This window comes from Myotis brandtii, unplaced genomic scaffold, assembly GCF_000412655.1.
Source record: "Myotis brandtii unplaced genomic scaffold, ASM41265v1 scaffold180, whole genome shotgun sequence".
NCBI classification, from domain to species: Eukaryota; Metazoa; Chordata; class Mammalia; order Chiroptera; family Vespertilionidae; genus Myotis; species Myotis brandtii.
Genome location: NW_005356675.1, coordinates 251,966 through 267,735, shown reverse-complemented (window position 1 = coordinate 267,735; position 15,770 = coordinate 251,966). Strand labels below are relative to the sequence as shown.

Below are 15,770 nucleotides of genomic sequence, written 5' to 3'. Positions count from 1 at the left end.
CTCCTTCCCTTCCCTCCCTTCTCCTCTCCTTTCCCCATCCTTTCCCTCCTCCCTCCCTCTCTCCCTTCCTTTTTAATGCCAATGCCACAGAATACCAACAGAATTTAACTTGTTTTATTTAGTAAGAATTCTACGATGAAAATGGGAATTTGACCACAACAATATTGACAAGATTTAAATAGGTTTCTACGTTCTGTGACAGTTTCTGCTGTCCGGGCTCCCAGCAGATTGATTGGTCATATCTCGCTGCGGAGTCCCAATATAAATGGCTGCCATGCTTCTTTGTAGACATCTGCAACATCGACCCATCCTGTGGATTCGGCAGCTGGAGGCCTTCTTTTAGGGACCGGCGAGCAGCAGGCAGCGATGTGGACATCGACATGGCTTTCATCTTAGACAGCTCTGAGTCCACCACCCTGTTCCAATTCAACGAGATGAAGAAGTACATAGGGTACCTGGTCAGACAGCTGGACCTGAGCCCTGACCCCAAGGCTTCCCAACACTTTGCCCGAGTGGCCGTGGTGCAGCATGCACCCTATGAGTCCATGGGCAATGCCAGTGTGCCACCTGTAAAGGTGGAATTCTCCCTGACTGACTATGGCTCCAAGGAGAAGCTAATGGATGCCCTGGGCAACAGGATGGCACAGCTGCAGGGGACCAGGGCCTTAGGCCGTGCCATTGACTACACCATAGATCATGTCTTTGAAAGTGCACCCAACCCACGGGACCTGAAAATTGTGGTTCTGATGCTGACAGGGGAGGTACAGAAGCAACAGCTGGAGGAGGCCCAGAGAGCCATCCTGCAGGCCAAATGCAAGGGCTACTTCTTTGTGATTCTGGGCATTGGCAGGAAGGTCAACGTCAAGGAGGTATACAGCTTCGCCAGCGAGCCAAGTGATGTGTTCTTCAAGCTTGTGGATAAGTCCACTGAGCTCAACGAGGAGCCTCTCATGCGCTTTGGGAGGCTGTTGCCCTCCTTTGTCAGCAGTAAGTCCTGAGTCAGCATCATGGGTCAAGCTTTCTGCCAGCCCACACCCTTGGGCAATCGGGGGAAGGGGCACAGGCATGGCAAAGACAACTAGTGTAATGGTGTTTACTTTTTCATTCATTCAACAAGTAGGTATCAACACCCACAAGTCCCAGGTACACTTTAAGTTGCCAGGGTTGGCAGTGAGCACACAGACAGAGACCCTGTCCTTGTTCACTTGTTTATTCAACCAAGTTCCATTGAGCACCTCCCAGCCACAGACAGTGTCCCTGAGAGTTTATAGTCTAGATGGCAGTTGGGTCAAGTGCACATTTATTATGCATGATGTAATATCATGGCATGCCACAGAGAAGTATATCTTGATCAGGCTCATGGAAGCTTCTAGAAGAACTTGCCACCAACCCCGTCCTTGGAAACCTCTGGGTCTTTGCTGATGTGGCTCCCCCAGAGTGCCCTCCACCTCTGCTTCATCAGCAATTCCACATTCATCTTCCAAACTCACCTCCAGTTGTCCCTGCTCACCATGGATGCTCCCCGCTCCCAAGGCTTACTTGTTGTTAATCTGGATGCCACACTTACTGCATCTATCGCATGGCCCATTGGTCATCCATTGATGGGTTTATGATCACAGAGGACTGGATGGTCCTGGAGAAAGTGTTCCTTTTTAAAAAATATATATTTTTATTTATTTCAGAGAGGAAGGAAGAGGGAGAGAGAGATAGAAACATCAATGATGAGAGAGAATCATTGATCGACTGCCTCCTGCATGCCCCCCACTGGGGATTGAGCCTGCAACCTGGGCATTTGCCCTTGACCGGAATGGAACCTGGGATGCTTCAGTCCTCAGGCCGACGCTCTATCCCACCGAACCAAAAGCCTAAGGCGAGAAGTGTTTCATTCACTGTGTTCCCTTGAGCCTGGCACAGTGCTTGGCCCAGAGTTGTCACAGGAAGATACACTGTATTTAACATATGAGAGAGATGTATAAAGTATGAATAAACATGCATATATGGAGAGTTTATCATTTAAGGTAAAGTCTAGTCCCTGAAAACAGCATTCACTTTTGTGAAGCCTGTGCCCCAAAAGTTTTAGGGGAGAACATATGAAACAAAGGTAAGGCAGCAAGTTCACTCAGGCCATTGTCACTAACTTCAGAAGATGGGAAAAACAAAAACAAAAATCTTGTTAAACACAGCATTGAGAAAATATTAAAAGTAACTTGGTTATAGTTTGATGTTTGAGGGTTTGGAACTGTTAAGTTCTGCACTTCAGTTTTCTCTTATTCCTGTCTTCCTAATCACATTGAGTAAATATAATCTTTAACCAAATCACCTAAATATTGCTAAATACAAGATATTGGCTTGATATGTTTTATGGATCAAGCACCATTATACTTAATGTTTAAAACTCACTGGACTTAACTTGTCTGGAAGAATTAATTAAGTCAACAAATATTTATGGACTGAATACCATGTGATTCATTGAACTCATTAGCATATTAATTTTAATTTGCAAGGGATTTGCATACACTTAAAATATTTTTTTTCCCTATTTCTCTCTAGGTGAAAATGCTTTTTACTTGTCCCCTGATATCAGGAAACAGTGCAGTTGGTTTCAAGGGGACCAACCGGCAAAGACTCCTGTGAAATTTGGTCACAAACAAGTGTAAGTGATTATAATAATTGTCCCACAAATTACAGTGCTAGGGGAAATGCCGAGGTCCTCCAAGGACTAACATTATGGGGGGAGGACATAAAAATTCAGAAAATGTGACTTCCCTAAGGTCACATAGGACATTCTTTTAGAACAGGGGTGGGGAATGTCCGGCCCATGGGCCATATCATTTGGTCTGGTCCTGCCAAGGAAATTTCAGGTGGAACTTGAAATTCAACAAATCTCGGACCTTTTGTCATAGCAGCATAATTTTTAAGTTGAAAATTTTATATGGCTCAAGAATGATGTTATAAATATCTAAATGACCCTTGGCAGAAAAAAGGTTTCCCACCCCCGTTTTAGAAGAATCTGTTGTATCTGTTAGCTTTTGCTGCATAACAAATGACCCCAAACTTAGTGGCTTAAAACAACAATATTTTCTAATTTGCAATTCTTTGGGTTAGCAATTTTTGCCTGGGATCAGCTGGGCAGTTCTTCTGGCATCTACTGGGCTCACTTATATGCTTGTGGTCAGCTACTCATCAGCTGTGGGCTGGTGGTGTAGGGTGGTCTCAGCTGGACGGCTCACCTCTGCTCCACAGGGTCTCTCATTCTCTGTGGGGAAGCCTGGGTTTGTCCACAGGTGACAGGGCAGGGTCATGAGAGAAGGCGGAAGTGTGCAAGACCTCTTGGGGCCTGGGCTAAGATTGGCTCACTGTCACCTCTGCCACATTCTTTTGGTCAAAGCATGTCCAGAGGCCAGCCTTGCTAGATTTGAGGGTGGGAGCTGGACTTGGTGGGAGGACCTGCCACATCACATTGCAGGGCATGGGTACAGAGGGGTGGGCAGTTGAGGCCCTGTGTCCAAGCGATCAACCATCTCGGGTGTGAAATGATTTCCTGTAGAAGGACTGGATACCTTCAGGAAAGAATGGACTCCAGATCTTCTTAAAATGATTAATGCTGTAATCACACAGGTGATGGTGGTAGCAAGTGGAGGCAACGTGCATGCTCCACCACGAAGGCTAATGAGAGGGTTGGGAGATGGGAGGGACTGTGGTACCCACAGTGATGGTGGCCACCTGGCACATGCTCAGTGACTGTATGCCCAGCTCCATCTGTGGTGCCAACTCCAGGAGCAGACGGGAGAGCAGTGTGGCTGTGTGACAGAGAGCCTGGTGAGGGGAATGTGGTGGCAGGACCGAGCGCAGCAATGTGCCATCGATTGGTACCCTTCAAGAGAATGCGACAGTGTGCCATGCTCTGGGGGAGGAGGGGGTTCTGACTATGGCACCCAGATGATGTGTGGATTCGGATTATGTTTGAAATAGGAATGTCTTACTTCCGCTGACCTCCAGGGTGGGGAGAGAGAGCCCACCTCTTCCTCCTACACACCCTTCTCTCCATCACCCCTTGCACCCCTCAGCTCTTGCTTTTGTCCCCAGAGGGGATGCTTCAGATCTCAGGCTCATTAGTTGAGAATCATTACTAAAGCAGCCATGGCCCTTTTCTGGTGCTATGGTACTACCCTGTTGATCTTGGTCCATAGGTTCTCTTTTTCTAGCCTTAATTACCTTTATAATTCCTCTAGAACAGTGGTTCTCAACCTTCCTAATGCTGCGACCCTTTAATACAGTCCCTCATGTTGTGGTGATCCCCAATTTCATTGTTACAAATTGAACATAATTAAAGCATAGTGATTAATCACAAAAACAATATGTAATTATATATGTGTTTTCCGATGGTCTTAAGCAACCCCTGTGAAAGGGTCATTTGACCCCCAAAGGGGTTGTGACCCACAGGTTGAGAACCGCTGCTCTAGAACATTCCCAAAAGTTGGATCAACCTTATCCAGGAAAACAAAACAAACAAATCTAATATCTGAGTTTGTATGATAACAATTTGAAAATATACTGCATATGACATGTAGTGTGATATATCTATAACAAATGTTCATGTCAGGGCAAGAAATGATCAAGGGGTGGGTCTGTGCCATTGTGTTTAATTATGTTGCTGTTTTCTTTGGTGACTCGAATAGAACAATAAATTATAAAAAAATAATCAAAACAAAATCACACATACAAAACTTAATACAAACTAAAATGCACAATGAGCCTGGGAGTGAAAGCATACACCGACTTTATAATTTTCCAGCTCAACACAGCATTTTGCTGAGTGGACACTTTTTAATAATCAGAGCAGCTATTAACTGATTATTTTTGTTAGCAATAAGAATAATTACCATCCTTTCAATATTTATTGTCTCTTTACTCTCACCCTGCTTTTATTTGATAAATTGAAGAGATGTCAGATGTATTTATAGTACAATAGATGCTTCATTTTTAGTGATTATTATTTTCCATGCTGTTCAGTATGTTCTCTGTGGCACAGATTCTATAGAGAAGGGATTTGAGATGTGCAGGCCTATATGTAATACATAAAACGACTGCATGCATTTAATACAACAGTATGCTCTGCATAGCTCACTAGGGCATGTCTCTGTCCATTTTAGATAGCGGGCAAAACTATAGATGGGTTGAAGCAAAATTTAATTTGTTTTAACAGAAACACACCAAATAATGTTACTTCAAGTCCTACATCCAAACCAGTCGCCGTGGTCAACCTGCCGGCCTCAAAGCCGGCTGCCTCAAGACCTGCAGCTGCAAGACCTGTGCCTGCCAAGCCTGAGGCCTCAAAGGTGGCCACAGTCAAACCTGCAGTGGCCGCAAAGCCCGTGGCAGCAGCAAAACCAGTGGCAGGAGCAAAACTGGTAGCAGGAGCAAAACCGGTGGCAGCAACAGCAAAGCCAGTGGCAGCAGCAAAGCCAGTGGAAGCAGCAAAACCGGTGGCAGAAACAGCGAAGCTGGTGGCAGCAGCAAAACCGGTAGCAGAAACAGCACCGGTGGCAGCAACAGCAAAGCCAGTGGCAGCAGCAAAGCCGGTGGCAGCAACAGCAAAGCCAGTGGCAGCAGCAAAGCCAGTGGAAGCAGCAAAACCGGTGGCAGAAACAGCGAAGCTGGTGGCAGCAGCAAAACCGGTAGCAGAAACAGCAAAGCCGGTGGCAGCAGCAAAGCCAGTGGCAGCAGCAAAGCCAGCAGCTGCAAGACCCCCTGCCGTTACCAAACCAGTGGCAGCAAAGCCTGAGGCCCCCAAGCCCCAGGCAGCCAGGCCGGCCACCACCAAGCCAGCCACTGCGAAGCCCGCGGGTAAGCAAGCTGCTGGGAGGGCTGCCCCCTGACACCCACCTGTCCTGTGTCCAGGGCAGGTCCCTCAAAGCCTGTTTACAAAGCCATTGAAATGCAGTCACTGATCAGGGTTTTATACATCTGGGTGATTTGTATGTCTAAAAGGTGCTGGTCAGAGCAGGGACTTGTCAAAACATGGCCTGTTTTCTATATTAGAAAGAGATCTCTCACTACATGTGAGGCTGGTGAGCTCCATGCAGAACAGGCAAAAGGGCTCTCCCGCTTCCCCCACTCCCACCCGAGCCCACACCTGTTTGTTCTCTCTGGGAAGTTCACAGGTGGGCATGATCTCTCTCTCCTGGAAACCCAGATCTTAAGCAAAAGGGATGAGTTCTAAGCAGAAGTAGAGTTTGGGGCCCCATTTAGGGAGTGAGAGTGAAAAAAAAGCCTATTGTCGGCTCTTGAGCCATGGGCTGTGCTTGGATTCTGGAGCCAGACCTGCCTCCCATACGATACGACTCCAGGAGATCTGCAAGGAGTTTCATGATTGCGGACTTTGTCCTGCTGCCAAGCACATACCCATAGAAAAGAGGCCCCTCGCTGCCTGGTGGTTAGCTCAGCAACCTGGACAGTCAGCCACCCCACAGGCTGAGCCTTGTGCCAGGCCTGTCCATGGGAAAAGCAGGCTCCAGCCTGAAGGAGAAATCGAGGGGAGGGGAGCCATGAGGCCCAGAGGGTGTTATTTTATTTTTTCCTCAAAAAAGATGTTAGAAGATACTTACAGTGGTTCTCAACCTTCCTAATGCCACGACCCTTTAATACAGTTCCTCATGTTGTGGTGACCCCCAACCATAAAATTATTTTCGTTGTGACTTCATAACTATAATTTTGCTACTGTTATGAATTGTAATGTAAATATCTGATATGGAGGATGTATTTTCATTGTTCGCGACCCACAGGTTGAGAACCGCTGGGAGTATCACAAGCTATATAGAAAGGTGAGGGCAGAATGCATGTGCTCTTACAAAGGTCATGGAAGTAGTCTTCATGTTATGTACAGAGAGCAGAGATTCCTTTAGAAGAATTTCATGTCATGCCCTAAGGTTTCATGACTCAATATATTTAAAATCCTGGGGTTCACACCATAGTGAACACATTTCAGATAGCACATGGGACCATGAATTTTCATAGTATCCTTTAGTAAGAGAGATTGTCAGAAGGAAAAAGGGGGAGTTATGTACTTTGCTGATGGATAACGCAAGTTTTAATTACTATGAATCATTTCACATCTCATCTACATTGGTAGAAGACCAATATTTCCTGGGAACATGAACAAGAAACTGGGTCCCTGCCTCACCTCGCTTTCTGGTCAACTGTCTACTGATACATATCTCTCAGCTTTTGTCTCTTGCCTGCCTGTTTCCATCACCTGGGGTTTTATTTATCTGTCCCCACACTGTGTTTGGTCTTTTCTAGTCAAGGCTGCCCGAGAGGTCCAGGTGCTGGAGATCACCGAGAACAGCGCCAAACTCCACTGGGAGAGGCCGGAGCCCCCCAGCCCTTACTTTTACGACCTCACCGTTACCTCAGCCCATGACCAGTCCCTAGTTCTGAAGCAGAACCTCACGGTCACGGACCGCGCCATTGGGGGCCTGCAAGCTGGGCACACGTACCATGTGGTGGTGGTCTGCTACCTGAGGTCTCAGGTTAAGGCCATCTACCGTGGAAGTTTCAGTACAAGTGAGTACGGGGTCCATTTAATAAAAGTTGGTACCTGACTTGTACATGAATGTCGACAGGACATACAGGGAACAACTCATATTCATTGAATCTGTTCTGAAATAACTAGGCTAAAACAAAATCCTTTATAAACAAATGAATGGAAGATGGGGTTCCTTGTGACCTGTTGCCCTGCCTTTGGGGTCCTGGAGGAAACCAGATCCATTTGGCCTGGGTGCCGCCCTTCCCCTGCGAGAAAGAAATATGCCCATGTAACCTGGCTGGGCTTGATGCCCATCACATCTGTGTTTCAGAAGTACATTTCCATGTTCAGTGAACAGAAAACACCACCAAAGGTCCCTGGCTCCTTAGGGAGTAACCAGCCGGGGGGCCACAGGCATCCTTGGCCACCGCAGAAAGGACCTCAGAGTTTCCCTCCCCTCCCCCCGCCCCCCATACTCCGGCTCTGCCCTGGCTCTTCCACAGCCCCAAGGCCTGGCCCTGCAGCTTCTCCAGACTCTAAATTACTCATGCCCCACCTCCTCTCTAAGTTCTTCTTGTCCCCCACTTTCTTCCTGACCCTGGCTTCTCTGGGGTGTGGAGGGGGAGGCTCACATTCTTCCTCTTCCGGCCAGTGCTATTCAGATCAAAGAACTGTGCTCGAGGGAAGGGGATTCCCACCAGCCATCATGTAATCCACGAAGATAAAGAGTCCAAAGACCCTTCCACCCCAGGGATCTGTTTTCTCGGCTAGAAACAGAAGAGTTTACATTGGAAAATGAGAAGATTTGTTCAAAGCACAGAGATTTGCTCTGTTTGCTTATTGAGATGAATTGAACTAGCAGACAGCAGACATCAGGACTCTGTGTATAGATTTCTTGGGTCCCTGTGTTTCAACGGCCCACCCTTATCTTAATCCAGAGAGGCAAGCTTGCCTCATCCCTCAGGATTCCCTGGTCCTTCAGTGTCTGAGTTACCTACTAGTTGCATGTGTTTTTCTTTTATAGGGGAAACTCAGCCTCCACCTCCACAACCAGCAAGGCCGGCCTCTAGTTCAACCTTCAATCTCATGGTGAGCACAGAACCGCTGGCTGAGAATGAAATAGGTGAGTTGTGAGAACATTAGGTCCATTAGCAGCACCAGTACGGCCTTCTCCCAAACAGTTACAGCCCTTGCATTTTGGATACTCTGTCACCTGCTGAGGTTCTAACTCTCAGCGCAGGATGACTTCTATGGGGAAAGTTCCATATCCACTTGGTGTGGCCCAGCATGGGCTCATTCTGCATATTCCAAGCTATCCCTGGAAACTTACCTTGCCCATCCCCAGGCTCTTGGAGAAAATTGGATGGGAGTTGCTTTGGGCACTGCCGCCAGGAATCCATGTATTGTTTATCACTTTTCTCATATTGGGACTAGTGTGTATTTCTGTGGTCTATGATGCTACAACAAGTAGAGTGTCACCCATTCAGTGATCCAATCTAATAAAAAGTGCTCAGGCCCTAGCCAATTTGACTCAGTGAATAGAGTGTCGGCCTGCAGACCAAAGGGTCCCAGGTTTGATTCCGGTCAAGGGTACGCACCTTGGTTGCAGACTCCTCCCCAGCCTGGGTCCTGGTCAGGGCTCATGCAGGAGGCAACCAACCGATGTGTTTCCCTCACATCGATGTTTCTCTCTATCTTTCCCTCTCTTTTGTGAAAATCAACTCTCCCTAAAAATCAATGGAAAAATATCCTTGGGTGAGGACTAACAGCAACAACAACAACAACAACCACAAACTGCTCAGAGACACAAGACATGCAGATGAGGACCCATGGCGGACGGGTTTGGAAATGTCCCATGGGATTTGTGTTCTGGTCCCAATTTCCTAAGCACATACCTGGCTCGGTCTCTCATACCACTCTCTGTGTGCCCGAGCCAAGTGAGTGCACGTTTGACGTTTAACCAGGGACCAGCCGGGCATGTTCCTGGACTGGCCACTGTTCCTTGCTTCTTTTCCTGGCCAGTGGGACTCTCTCAGACCTGTAATCCCTCGCTGAGCAGAGCACGAGCTCTAGTCATTCACCCTCGAGGAACCGATGACTGACATAGTCGACATGCTTTGCTTTCGAGTGTTCTCCTAAAAGATGTTGCTACTAATATCCAAAGTCCAAATTCCATGTTTTATAGGCTCCAGAGCACAAGGTTTTCCTAAGAGTGGGGACAGTTCATTATTTTTCAGTGTGTTGGCCACAGTCAGGAGGAGGAAGGCGTAGCTCTTTCTGGTGTTTATTTCTGTACCTGACTATGATAAAAGGCGTTTGCTGGGGCCCAGCTGCTCTGTCCCGTGCTGGACTTGAAAGCAGCTGTGCTTTCTCCATATGTATTGCATCGTCAGCAGCAACAGCACATCATTTTTTCAGTTATCTACCAGGATTCCTCATTTTACTCTTTTCACTGTAAGTTTTTAAGGTGCTATTTGTTTCTCCATTTTACCATTTCTGTAGGGTCTGCAACCCTGTCTCGTCTGTGTTCAAATAAATAAAATTGGGTGGTTTCTGACTCCATACTTGGGAGTAGAGGCTTCTTGATTCTTTAATCTTTTCTAGTGAGAACCTTCTCTTTTGCTAGAATACATTATTCCATCAATGGACTTTCCCTATGTCCATGGATATGTGTCTATATCTATAATCTATATCTATGTCTATATTTACATTTACATGTATACATCTACATTGTTTCTCTCTCTCTCTCTCTCTCTCTCTCTCTCTCTCTCTCTCTCTCTCTCCATCATCTATCTACCATCGATTCATATAGCCACAATCCATAATGACATGTAGCCTCAGTCATTATAAGAAAGAAGGTAACTGAGTCAGTACAGGAACTGTGAAACTGTTATGCACATATATGTATAATAAGGGAAATAAATGAACTACTTAGAGAACTGAAAAAATGTTTAGAATAGTTTGCCTCTGAAAACAAGTTTAGAAATTGGTCTGTGTTAGGGACAGCCACGTTTTTCAAGCTCCTCAAGTCTTTCTAATGGAAAAATTGATTGAAAAACAAGAAATTGTCTCCTCTGGATGTAAATGTATGGGAATGATTCAGGAGTTCAGGGCCGATTTTATAAAAACTTTTAATGTTATGATTTTCAACTCAAATGGAAAATAGTGGAAGTAGGAATGTGGAGTTGAGGGTGGGTTGGAGAAGAAAACTTAAGTTTCAACCCTTTGATTTCTGCTCATAAGCAGTTTTCTGAGTCCTGCATCAAGGGACCTGGGGAAGCCTGTGTCCCCTGCACTGGGCACCTGAGCTCCTAGCCACTCCAGCTCCACTCCCGAGTGACCTCCATGAGGCTTCCCCATGAGCTGCTTGAGCTGAGAGACGCCACAAAGAGCTTATAGAAATCCCCCAAAGACCCGGGTCAGGACAGATGGGATGATAATGTCAGAGTCACTGACATCTGTGTATATTGTTTCTCACCCATTGATAAGTTTACTCCTTAAAGAGTATGTGAAATATAAAATTTCTAGCAAATTCTGTGCTTCAGTGAGAGAAGATGGGTGTAAACTACGCAGCAATTTTGGGGATGTTTTTGGCTCTCTTATGTGTGGTCCAGAAGGGCCAAGAATATATAAACAGTGTTTAGTTAATATAAACAGCACAATCTTTAAACAAGAATCTGGCTGGGCTGGTCATTTTCATTTTTTCTTTTTTTTTTTAAAGACTGAGGCACTGAATCAGAAGTAAGAGGGTGTTTTCAATCCAGACATTTGTCCCTTAGGTCTCCTCTCTCCCTGTGATAGAGAGAAAAGAGTTTTTGAAATTGGGGCTTGTGTGGCTGTCAAGGCTCCCAGGAGTCTGTTTGGATGAATCTAAACCTCTGTCCTGCGTTTTGATGAGCCATAATGGTCAAACCCAGGACCTGAATGTCCCTTCACCATCTCACATGGTGGGCTTCCCACCAAGTGATTCCCACCAGCGTGAAGACACAAGTTCCCGGGTTTGCTTCAGATCAGGGCCCGGTGGGACTGATCCTCACGGGATTCTGAGCCTCAGTCCTGTGTACCTTGGGGTCTGGTCCATCATGCAGTAGACCCAGCTTTGGGTCTCTCCCTAAGGCTCCATTTTTCTTTCTTGACATCTGTCAGGACTGTGCATGCTGACCACCTCTGCTGGGGGCGGCCCGCGCAGCTGTGGGTAAAAGCCCTGCGTGGGGAGGGCTGGTGAGTCAGGCAGTTAGCCACTCACGGAAACATGTGGTACCGTCCACGCCAGGGATCTTGTGGAAAGGTTTACGTTTTCCAGACTCTCAGATAACAGTTGACATTAGTGCCTCTCTTTCCCAGCAGGACCTGCAGCTTGCCAGGAAGTCTGTAAACAGACGTTTCCCCGAGTGTGAGCGGGAGGTCCTCCCAGGCTCTGCGAGCGCGGCTTCAGCGGGCAGCTGGGCCGCATCAGGCGTGTGCACTCAAAATCAGCTTCCTTAACTGGACAAAGAATGCCCCTGCCTTCAGAGCAGCTTGGCTCTGCGGCGTTTTTGCTGTTGTGAATTTTACATCACTGTCGACACATCTTTTTCTTTACTTGTTTAATTTGGCCGGTCACAAAGGCACTGGGCTATAGGCACACACACACACACACACACACATGCACACACGCATACATACACACACAGAGACAGACACATACATACACACACAGACACTCAACGTACGTACATACACACACTCATAAGTTTTTCATTTTAATTTTTATTTTCAACCTAGTTGGCTTGTAGTGAAATGGACAGCCTTATTTTTGAACTATATTCTGACAGTATTAGTTGTTATTTTGCCAGGGAGTGGAACACTCCAAGGTTGGAAAAGTCGGTTTCTTCTCTGAGGATTCAGTGGTGAGGGAATTGGAGAGTGGCTGACCCAGGGGTTGGAAAGGGAAACACAGCCCATTTTACCTTAAATCAGTGGTTCTCAACCTTGGCTGCACATTAGAATCATCTGGGAATCTTTTAAAAATGCTGATTTCTGGGCCTCATCCTCCGGAAATTCTGTTTCTTTGTTACTAATGTTGTGGCCTCACCCCATAACAAACTAATGTTGTGGCCTCACCCCATAACAAACTAATGTTGTGGCCTCACCCCATAACAAAGAAACAGAATTTCTGGAAGATGAGGCCCAGAAATCAGGATTTTAAAAAGATTCCCAGGTGATTCTAATGTGCAGCCAAGGTTGAGAACCACTGCCTTAAATTATCCAGCAATGAAGGAGAGCTGACATTGGGATTCCGAGTGCAGTTCATGGAGTCCTTTCGCCGGTACGATTGTATTTGTTGTTTACGAAGCTCTGGGTGGTTACAAAGCTCATTTGACAGAGGGGAAACTGAGGCTTGGGGAGCTGTGGGGAGTTTCCCCCTCACTCTTCTCTTTCTACCTCCAGCAGCCTTGTGATGAGACCTTCAGCCCCTGGCACTGGGGATAGTCACCCATGGGCTCTAAGGATGTCTTTTCTCCTCTCGTTGTTAAAGATATCTGTAAGCTGCCCAAAGAAGAAGGAACGTGCAGAAATTTTGTGTTGAAATGGTACCACAACGCGCAGACCAAGACCTGTGGGAGGTTCTGGTATAGAGGGTGCGGCGGAAACGAGAACAGATTCGATTCACAGGAAGAATGCGAGAAGGTTTGCTCTCCTGGTAAGTGGCTTCCTTCTGTGTTTGTGGTGTTCTAAATAAGATAAAAGAGACCTAGGGCAGTAATTCACCTTTTCAAGATATTTGAATTGCAATAATTATGGTAGATATGAAGCAAAAAATAGATTGTATCTTCAGATGAGGGAGATATTCAAATAAAGCACGTGAAAGGAACTTTCTGAATGATTAATATTTCTTAAATACTTTCTCATATCCTCATATTTTTGTCAATGAAGAAACACATGGCCAATTACTCCACACTACTGGAAACGTAACGAAGTCCCTGTTATTCATAAAATATTGTAATAAACATGATTATTAGGGAAATAGTATAACGAACAATTATAGATAACACCAAAGATAACTAATCCCATCTATTCATCTTTAAGTAATTGTGCTTCCTCTAAGCAATATTGATCTTGGGGCCACCCGAAATCGCCATTACGATGGGTGATTTGATTGGTAATAAAACAGGCCATCTTCACCCAGAGCCTGGGCCCATGTCACTAAGGTGGCAGGGGTGGGTGTTCAGTTTGCATAAAGACGTGGCCATAGGTGAAGGTGAGAGAAGGTTCAGCTTGAAGGAGAGCCCCCACCCCCAGGCCCAGAAGCCCTGGGGAGCCAGGGAAGGCTTTGAGCAGGACAGTGAGCGATGGGTGATGAAAACCAGAGGCTGTGGGGTCATTTCATGTCAGTAATATGGCTTTTCCTCCTCTCTGCCTGCCCGCCCCATCTGTCGATGCTCAGGGCTTGTCAACCCCAAAGTCATGGCTGTGATCGGGACCTAAGCAATGGCCGACCAGGGACACGTACCTCTTGAAGAAGAAGGAGTCAGCCATGTCCAAGCCGTCTTCATAGAAGCTCCGGGTATTGATTCCCTGGCACCGTACCATTTCATGCTTTGATTTACACTCGAACTTGGGGAGCCGTCTGCCGCACGACCTATCAACATGGTGCTAGTGTGCCTGTGGGCCCACGCTCTGGTCCCCAGGCAGTGACCACGTATACTTTGAACGTGTGTAATAGCCACTGCTGGTGTCTATGTGAACATGTCTAAACATTCAAATCCCCTCTGCAGTTTCATGTTCTGCCTGTTCCAGGCAAACATAAGGTCTAGAAAATAGCCCCCAACTTCACAGTTACTCTCTATCCTTCCGCTTGGTTCGTCTCTTTCCCTCCCAGTTAAGCATGACTTTAGATGGATAGCCTGTTCTGGCGAATAAACAACTACCCAATGTTTCCATTTTTCTCCCCAAATCCTGGATTAGAGTCCAAGAGAACTTTCTTTTTCTAAATCCTCTAACAAACCATCTGGTTGGAAGGAAGCAGACTCTCTTAATCTCTGTGCACTGCTACGGGACCAATGCCTTCATTAAAGAGTGAAAAGAAAGTCATAATAGAGAATATTTTTGGCATTCCTCTAATGTTGTGTTTTTTGTTTATTTTTTGGTGCAGGGGTGGGTGGGGTCTAATTTTAATTTTAAAGTGTTTAGGAAATTTATACAAAGAAACTTTTTAATAAAGTATATGGAAATTGTCTTGGGTTTGGTGTTATTCGCTGTCTTATTTCTAGAATCACCCCGAGGCCAGGCTGGTGGTCCTGAGTACCACCCTTCTGTTTCCAGTGGAGAGGGCTAGAGAGCTCTCTGAGACAGTGTACGAGACCAGCTGGGTCTGGCCCAGGGCTCCAGCACCCCACGACCACCTGGACCACATTCCTGGCTTAGAACTCCTGGAGTCTTTCTGGTCTTAAGAATCAGGCTGGCTTTCACTCTCTCCTCTAACTTCTGGTGGGGCCCCAGAGCCTTGGCCTCCTTCTTGGCCTCTTTTGGTTGGTTTGCTCCCCTTTTTATCCCCCACCAGTAGCTGAGCGATGATGTGCAGCTGGCCCAGGGCACCCCATCCCTTTTCTGGAGTCTTAAAGAGAAAGAAGAATGTCTTTCAATTTCTTCCTTAAAGACCTTTGTCTCCTCCTGTCTTCAGACATTAACACAAGAAGCGAACAAATGCATTGTTAGGTGGTCCCTGCATTCCAGGGAGAAAGGAGACGGGATTTGTTTGAGAACATGTCTCCCCTGGTAGACAGAGCTCCCGGGACCTGGGTGTGGGCAGAGCTGCTATATGGGAGATCGGACGTGAATCTGTCAGTTATTCTATTGAGAAGGGAGCTGGGAGGAGAAAGTGTGTCGAGCTGGGGACAGGAGAGAAGACCGGGGACCACAGACACCACTCCCTGCAATCGTCACCCAGGTTCCTAAGTTCTCACAGTGCCCTCCAGGTGAGCGCACCTGCACAGGACTGGTGGAAAAGCGGAGCTCTCTGTCCCAGTCTGTGTGGGAGAGAGTCACAGCGCATTGACCAGTGGAAGGAGGACACCTCTGCTGGGAATTGCAGGAACCTGGGGGAGCATTCAGGACTCCACAGTCCATGCCATCAGGGATTTGATTTTACCCGCATCCCATGGTGACTGAGAGGGCTTGGTTGGACATCAGGGCAGCTTCAGGGGAAATGCAAAGCTCTGGGGACTCCTTAGAAGCTCCCACAGTCAGGAAGGCCTGGACC

At 46.7% G+C, this 15,770-nt stretch overlaps 1 protein-coding gene across 2 annotated transcripts in view; it reads left to right on the top strand.

The window, feature by feature from the left end:
* Positions 1-14,666, top strand: part of COL6A3 (collagen, type VI, alpha 3) — a 74,913-nt gene extending 60,247 nt beyond the window's left edge. For both annotated transcript variants that reach the window (XM_014537605.1, XM_014537604.1), the window contains 7 exons: positions 289-987; positions 2,551-2,653; positions 5,207-5,847; positions 7,303-7,566; positions 8,553-8,651; positions 13,047-13,211; positions 13,956-14,666. In XM_014537605.1, coding sequence (XP_014393091.1) covers positions 289-987; positions 2,551-2,653; positions 5,207-5,847; positions 7,303-7,566; positions 8,553-8,651; positions 13,047-13,211; positions 13,956-13,996 — 2,012 coding nt within the window. In that variant the 3' untranslated portion in view covers positions 13,997-14,666. The remainder of the gene's footprint in view (positions 1-288; positions 988-2,550; positions 2,654-5,206; positions 5,848-7,302; positions 7,567-8,552; positions 8,652-13,046; positions 13,212-13,955) is intronic.
* The last annotated feature ends 1,104 nt before the right edge of the window (positions 14,667-15,770 follow it).